General features: G+C 34.9%; 1 protein-coding gene across 1 annotated transcript; it reads right to left on the bottom strand.

Annotated features, from left to right (window-relative positions):
- Nucleotides 1-424: 424 nt before the first annotated feature.
- On the bottom strand, nucleotides 425-2,290 carry LOC125819371 (uncharacterized). Its single transcript, XM_049498817.1, has 3 exons — nucleotides 1,574-2,290; nucleotides 1,349-1,470; nucleotides 425-1,001 (listed from the first exon to the last, which is right to left on the bottom strand). Exons 1-3 carry the CDS (start codon nucleotides 2,288-2,290, stop codon nucleotides 425-427), a joined length of 1,416 nt encoding a protein of 471 aa, XP_049354774.1.
- Between the last annotated feature and the right edge of the window lie 6,393 nt (nucleotides 2,291-8,683).

Genomic DNA, 8,683 nt, shown 5'->3' with positions numbered 1-8,683 from the left:
GTGGTTTATGTCCAAGATCTCCAGTGACAACTGCTGAAGACTTCACATTTCTAAATCTTTCACTAGGCATTCCAGGCTGTTCAAATGAATATAAATAATCTTAATTTGTGATTAAAGAAAAAATAATAAATGATATTTAAGTATAGAAATAGGGAACTTACATTAATAATAGTAGCACCACTTTGTGTGTGTAGTGCACCCATTCCAACCATTCTTGTTCTGCTAGCAACACTACCCTAAAAAGTAACAAAATATTCAGTAAAGCAACTTATTTAAAACTTATACATGAAGTAAATAAAGGAAACTATATCACATTTTCTGTTGAACCCTTTGGTCTACCCCTTCCTCTTTCAGTTGGAGCAGTAGGTGTTGCTCTTGGGCCAGCAATTTGTGTTGATGTTGGTGCAGCAGCAGGGACAACCGTTTATGTTGATGTTGATGCAGCAGTAGGGCCAGAAGGAGGTCTTGAACTTGGTGTAGCAGGGCCAGAAGGAAGTCTTGAACTTGGTCCAGCAGCAGGTCTTGAACTTGGTCCAGCAGTAAAGCTTGTGCCAGAAGCAGGTGCACCAAGAGGACACTTTCTTTTATTGTGACCCTTGTTATGACAAGTGTTGCATGACATCTCAATCCCTCTTTTGGATAATTTTCCAGTTTTACTGGTTTCACCTTGCTCTTTCTTCCTTTTCTTGTCAGGCCTTCCTGGCATCTTCCTAACATGAGGTGGTATCACAGAGATGTTTTGTGATTCTGGCAACATTTTCAGATTCATAACTGGCTGAATGAAGTAGTTGTATGTCTTTATGTATGTTTCTCTGTTATACCAATGAGAAATGTAATTGATTGGGTCCAATTTCCTATGTTGAAGAGCAGTTATTGCATGAGGACATGGTATGCCTTTCAACATACATGCTCTACAGCTACATATTTGCCTTTGAATATCAATTACATGTCTGTATGGTCCATGAAGTACCTCATACCCTGTATCTGAATTCCATTCAATGCTGCATTTCATAGACTTGCTGTGTTATCTTGTAGAACCTTCATTGCCATTGAAGAAATGTCGCATATCCAAGTATTGCAAAACTCTCTCATAATTCTTTTCATCATTTTCACCCTAATTTCTTCAAGCATTGTAATTATAGTCTTATGCCTTGCTGCTAATATCTATGAATTGAAACATGCAGCCATGTTATTGTCTACAACATCACATTTTGAGGTAAAATTGAAGTAAAGTTTGTTCCATCTTTCAGGATTATAATACAACAAGTGATCAACTATAGTATTGCCCAACCTTTTCATATAACTAATGTTATCTTTTAACTCAGCCTCAAAAGTAGACCTTGCACACCTCCAAAAACATTTCTTTCTCTCAAGACCTCTCCATCTCTTTGACCAGTTAGCAAGGATGTGTCTAGCACACATTCTATGCTCAACATTTGGCAAATGATCAGTTATGGCAATTTCAAGACCCTATAAGAAAATTCAAGACATAAAACTAAGAAACTAAGACATTTATAAATAAATGGCATTCAAGACATGAAATAAATCAAAAAAATCAATAAAATATTCTAACCTTTTGCATATCTAATATGATTGTGAGGTCTGTACCATCTCCCAACTGAAGATCTTCCTTTAGAAGTTTGACAAACCAAGCCCAAGTAAACTTATTTTCAACTTCAACTACTGCCCAAGCCAGTGGTAGCATTTGATTGTTCCCATCTTTACAAACAGCAACCAATAATTGACCTTTAGATACTCCCTTTAGAAAACAACCATCCAAACCAATGCACCTCCTACAACCAGCCAAGAAGGACTTCTTCATTGCATCAAAACATATATAGAAGCCTTGAAACATTTTTCTACCTTTTTCAAATGTTTCTTCATGAAGCTTGACTACACATGTACTACCTGGATTAGTTCTTAGCAACTCATCTTTGTAGTCCAAAATCCTCCCAAACTCAAAAGCATAGTCACCCATTAACTCCTGTAATACTTTGTTTCTTGCTCTCCTACACATTGTTCTTCCAACATATAAATCCAATTCTTTTTTAATAAGCCCTTGAAACTCAAAGATTCTAATGGCAGGTTGTTCCTTTATCCTTTCACTGTAGTGACTAGATAAGAACTTGCTATTACAAAGCTTGTTCCTATTAGTAGGATCACATTTGTGAACTCGATTGTATGTCTTTACAACAAAATTATTTGTCCTAGAATCAAAGCTAGCAAATAAAACCCAAGGACAACCAACTGTACACCTAACCCTTACCCTTGTTGGTTCATTAATATACATTTCAATTGCAACATGTTCAGCAACAACATATTTGGTAACAGCAGATCTAAACTCATTAACACTTTCAAATACAAGACCCAATTCCCACACTACTTTCTGAGAAGATGGATCAAATACAACTCTATTCACCTTCTTTCTCCTTCTTGGCTTAACTCTCTCTCTTTGTTGAACCTCTTATTCATCATCACTGAAAGCATCTGGATCTGTTTCAAAACTGGCAGCTTCATCTGAGGGATAATAAGGCTCATCACCAGCTAACTTGCCTTCTAAGTTGTTTCTATTACCACCTGTAGATTCATCATACCCAGCATCTGGCCCTTTTTTTTCTATTCCTAACTTGACATGATCAGGCAATGGAGCTTCTCCCCTTTTCCTTCTCTTTCTTTTACTCATTTCCCTCCCTAAAACTTCTTAGTTAATCATCTACATCACTCTCATTAAATCCCCCCCCCCCTATTCAATGATTCTCTATCTAAATCTTGTTCATTAGAAGGATGGACAGGGTCAGGAATTGGATCAGAGGAAAGATGAACATGGTCAAGAGTTGGATCAGTAGAAGGATGGATAGGGGCAGGGGCATAAGCAGGGGCAGGGTTTGAGGCATTTTCTTGGGCCTCATGTGTGGCATTTTCTTGGGCCTCATATGTTGGTTCTAATTCAGCATCAAAAGATGCATTAGGCCCACTGTTTTGAGATGCTCCCTCACCTACTCCACTTTCCCCATATTCCAATAAAGGTGGGACCAAAACAGGATCAGCAACAAAGTGACACACAAAACAGTCCAAAATATCTCCATGACTCAAACACTCAGCAATTAAAGTAGTATCATAGTCAGATTTGATTTCTAACATAGAAGTACTTCTAGGAAGTTTCACATACAACACACATTGTCCAGGTTCATACCCCAACTCTTTCAGACAATCCCTCAATTCAAAATAAGATAACTTATCTATATCAACATCTAAAAACTCATAAACTCCTCCACCATGATATGGTTTCCCCTTGTATTCCTTTTTTCCAATCTTAATAACACCACCGTGGTAAAATCTCAAATTAATCAATTCAAAAGACATTTTAACATGAAAATAATGTTATCAGTTAACCCTCAACAACAACGACAAAACATATACAACAACAAAATTCATACAACAACAACGGGGAATCATGTGAATGAAAGACGACATACTGTAAACTTGAAAAAAAAAATAAAGACGAAATAACCCTAAGCTAAAAAGTATGAACTATGAAGTAACCCTAGAAATGTTTGACTGACCTTTCAGATATGGAGACGACAACAAATTATGAACGATGAACGCCTCGATTGTACCCACCAAACCCTAGTAACCACCGATTTGCTTCCACCAAACAATGAACGCCTCGATCGACAATATTTTTCAAATATAACTACAAGGATGCTTCAAAAACACCACAAAATCGAAGAAATCTTTAGCTAAAATTAGGATTTACATATGAATTTTTTCGATTAGGTTTTGATGTTCTTAGAGAAAGGAAACGGGTGGGTGAAACAAATGGACTAGGGTAAAATAAAATGGATTTGGGTGAAAAGAATCGGGTTTGGGTCAAGTGAATCGGATTGGGGTCTTTTATTACGTGGCTTAACTAGGAGGCGAGTGGCTTTCACTCTAGGCATAATGTCCTGGGTTGGGTGACGGAAGGGGGAAATAAATATACTTTTATGTACTTAAGGTGTGTAATAGGTCACCCCATTAGTTAAAGTGTGTAAATGACTTTTGGGTATACGTTTAGGGGGCAATTTATGCCTTTTGCCTTATTTTTATGTCATTCTTAGATTTTTGAAAGTGTTAGGCAAAGTTAAAAATAGATTAAAGCAAATTTAAAATGACTTTTTAAAAAATTAAAAACTAAAAGTAGGTCTCCCCTTACTTTTTGATTTTTTGATTTGAAGCTATTTTTATAAGTCAATCCAAACGAGCTCTTAATACATGCATTAGCATAATTAAGACTCAACTACCCCTTAAAACACCTTTTACATCTTTTTCACCATAATTGTGAAGGATATTTTTGTAAATATATATTTTTATGTAATGCATGTATTTTTTAATTCACCTAATCAAACAATGTATAAAAAATAATTTATATATAATTAATACAAGCATTACTAATACACTCTATTTAGCATTATATTTATACCCCTGCCAAATGACCCCTTTCCTTTTCATGTCTTGTTAAAAACTCGAGAATTGGAAGACTTTCTCCTTATTTTAACTCTTTTTTTTATTTAAAAAAATAGTTTAATTTGAATATATTTTAAAAGGGTGTGGATGCAAGTTAAGACTTTTCTTTTGTTTTTCTCAGAGTCCACATTGGAGTTCCGATTAAATTCAGATGTGCATTGTATGCCTATTCGGGGGTAGCGCTCCCAACAGGATTTTCTTCACACCAAGGCTCGAATTTGAGACCTCTGATTAAGGGTGAAACAATTCCACCACTGCACCACAACTCATCACTACACCACAACCCGAGACATTTTACTTATATGGAATGAGGCACCGGGTGTAAGTCTAGTATATAGTTAATTTTAAATATTTTATAAATTAATATAATAAAAACAATAATTAAAACTAGAGCTACGTATCAAAAACACACTTAAACTATTTTACTTTTTTAGTTTCATACTTAAACTATTAGGAGTGTGAGAATCACAACTAAACTATCACTTATAAACTTAACAAAAACACCTCACATAACATGTCAGGTATGTGTATTACACTCTCTTTTAAAAAAAAAAACTATCACATGAAAAATAGTTCCACCATGGCAAAAAGTTAAAATAAAATAAAATAATGTACCTAGGTAAATTAGAATCACGAATTGGGTATATCAATTAATGTAATCTAAACAAAGAACATTGTAAGAAGTTAAGCTACACACAACACTAAGTAATTTTCAAGAACCCATTAAAGAACACCCAAAGCCAAAAGTTTTCTCAGCCCAAATGACAAAATTCTCAACCTGAGAAAGGTGTGACAAATTCAGCCGCTACAAAACTTCATAAACACTTTAAGAAGGTGATTAAAACAAAAGTGAAGAAATGAACAAAACTGATTGAGAATTAATGAAGAAGAAGGGAAGAGTTTAAGATTTTAAAAATTAAATGAAAAATATTTTTTTTGAAAAAAATATGCCATCAAAAAAGAAAAGTTATGTGGACGAAATTTCTCATGAGATATCATATTCTCTTAGCAACTATCTGACCTACACCAGTTCACAAGTTGCTACAACCATTGTTTGATATTCTACTACTACACTCGAGCAAGCAACCACACTTTATTTCTTACTCTTTCAGGACATCAAATTACCTCCTAATAAAACACATATTCTGATGTAAAACGTCTATGAATAGGTAATTATGTTCAATCCATGTTTGCATATCCAAGTATCTTCCTAGAGCTGACTTTACATATTGTAAAATACGAACAACTGCATTCTAATGACATAACTTATAACACTCATTTGAAAAGAAATGTATGGTCTAGTCAACTTTATCTTTATTAAAAAAATTGTATGCTCTAGTCAATGTGAAATAATTCAATTTACCAACCAACTATTTTTATCTTCTAAAGACATTGAGTGGATCCATCTAGTCTTGCAAGAGTTTAACATTAGAATCTGTAGGAGTGTCAATGAGCCTACATACCATCGTTCCCATATCTTCAAGAATGTATAAGGCCTTTCATATAACAACACATAATCTGACTTAGCAACCTCAATACCTAGAAAGTACTTAAATTTGTTGAAGTCTATAGTCTGAAAATGTTGAAAGAGATAATATTTTAAATAAGTGATACCCATTTTGATCATTATAGGTGATAACAATATCGTCAACATAAACCATCAAATAAATATATAGATATGGAGTAGAATGCTAATTAATCAAAGAGTGACCAACTTCACTACGAGTCATGCCAAAATCTTGAATTACTATGTTGAACTTCCAAATCATGCTCAAAGAGATTGCTTCCGACCAGATAGTGACCGATAAAATTGACATACAAGACTACTAGACTCTCCCCTTCCCCTCGAGAAACAAAACTACGTGGTTGCTCCCCATAGATTTTTTTCCTCAAGGTCACCATGGGGTAACACATTCTTAATGTCTAACTGTTGAAGAGGCTAATGGTGAACAATAATCATAGCCCAAAGATAGAAAAAGGCGAAAAAATGATATTTTAGCCATAAGAAAAAATGTATCATCGTAATTAAGCTTAATATCTAAGTATACCTTTGGCAACAGGGTGAGCCTTAAGACTATCAACTTGGTTGTCTGGATCAACTTTGACTGCATAAATTCAATACTAACCAACACTAGATTTACCTGAAGAAAGAGAAACATGTAAAGAAGACATCTCATCAATCGAAATATATTGCCATCCAGAATGAGAAAGAGTTTCACATGTAAACTTGTGAATGGAAATAAAGGGAAAATATGATACAAAGGATTATGGGTGATGACAAACAATGATTACTTAAAAAGGTATAATAGGGTCTAGTATTACAAGTGAATTGCATACCTTTTCGAAGCAATTGGTTGACTAGGAAGAGTCAAGTCCTCTGTAGGTGCAAGGTATATTGTAGGTCATGACTCATTTAGGTTTGATGTTGGATGTACACAATATGATAATAAAGTTAGGAGTATGCGTATGCGGTTGTAGTACATCTTCTTTATTGTTAGAATTTTCCTTCTCTTATTGTCTTTGTGGCGGAAAGTAAGATGAGGGGAAGCTCACATATGCGATAAAGACTTATACTAAAGTTTGGAAACTCATGTCTTATCGATTGCTTTCTTGATTGTTGCATTGGTTTAGTCAATCCGACAGGCACACCTACTTTTATTGTAGTTTATTAGTCTTTTTTGATTCGTAAACCAACCGATGGATGGAGATATTGAAGGAACCATCGAAGAGTAAGCGCAAAATTAAGAGAACAAAATTTTATGGTAGAATCCACATTAACACTCTATAAATAAACTATGATGTTCATATTATGGCCATAACCCTAGATAGAGAGCTTTTAGCCACTAATAATCTGAAGCTATGATTCGTGTAGCAACAAGAATAAAGTTAAGTAAAGAGATAAAGTAACCCTACGAGAATTGCGACTTTATTCTTACCCTATGCTTCTAAATATTCTTCCTCCTCCAAAACGACTAAGGATAGATATTTATAATATTTAAAAACACCTAGAAGGTCCCTCCAAGTCGGACTTGGAATAGGGGAATTTTCCCTTGTCTTTGGCACCTGTAGTGCGAGGCAGTAGCCTTCGCTTTGGACCTCGTGCCACAAGCTTTTCTTGCTCGCTCTATAAGGACCTAATGCAGGGTATGAAAAACTTTAGAGCAGGTGAAAATTGTAACATCATACATTGTCAAATTTTTGCTTAGTAATATATAGGGTAGGGGTCTATGTCAAACCCTCTACCACTTGGGGAGCTTGTATTATGAGTGATTGTGTTACGATCCAAAGTATACCCTAGGCGTAACATGTCTATAGGAACCCAAGAGGCCCTATACAAGTCACTTAACAAACATCATACAAGATAATGAAATTTAAAGAATTCAAAAGACAATCTTCTATCATAAAGAGTTTGACAAAAGTGGAAGTCTAAAATAAGTCTCAAGCCATCTAGTACATCATAAGGAAAGTGACTGGGATGTAACTCATACATCACATACACGTTTGAAAAAAATGACATAAAGCTGTAAAAAGGTCTCGGTCCTGGGAACATGAGGACTCACCAATCTTCAACTGAAGAAACAAAGGGATGTCTATCCACGAGTGTGTGGAATAGAAGCGTCGGACCCTACATTAGTGAAACAATGTAGGCACAATTGGTATGCATTAGTACATGGAATTTACTAAGTATGATAACAATGCATAAGAGTTCTGAAGTCATGCTAAAAGGGACTTTAAATGACATGTAATGACAAAGCTAAATCATAAAATAACATGTTAGAAAATATAAGTCATAATTATGGTCAAATGCAAGCTAAACATCTTTAGAACACATGTGAGATACTTTTAGAAAGTAACTTTAGTTTGTTATTGTGGGAAGTTTGTCATTAACCAACATAGACCATGTGAGATATAATATGGAATCCGTTGTGTATCCCATATCAAAAAGAGATGTCCTTACTTGCCAAGGTAAAAACCATAAACTTGAGCTAAAGTTGATCCACTAGCTAATGCCAATCTAAACCAAACCTATGGTGGCACATAGTTATGGACATGGATAATCGTTGCTAGTTCACCCGGTGCTAAGCATAAATAACTGAATGGTCATTAATCATATTCATCTTATTATCCATGGAAAGGCACAATTAAGTTGTAATGACCCGGACTCGAAAGATTATTT

This window comes from Solanum verrucosum, unplaced genomic scaffold (assembly GCF_900185275.1).
Source record: "Solanum verrucosum unplaced genomic scaffold, falcon-dt-bn FXZP01000207.1, whole genome shotgun sequence".
NCBI classification, from domain to species: Eukaryota; Viridiplantae; Streptophyta; class Magnoliopsida; order Solanales; family Solanaceae; genus Solanum; species Solanum verrucosum.
This window is presented reverse-complemented; position numbering and strand designations above follow the sequence as displayed.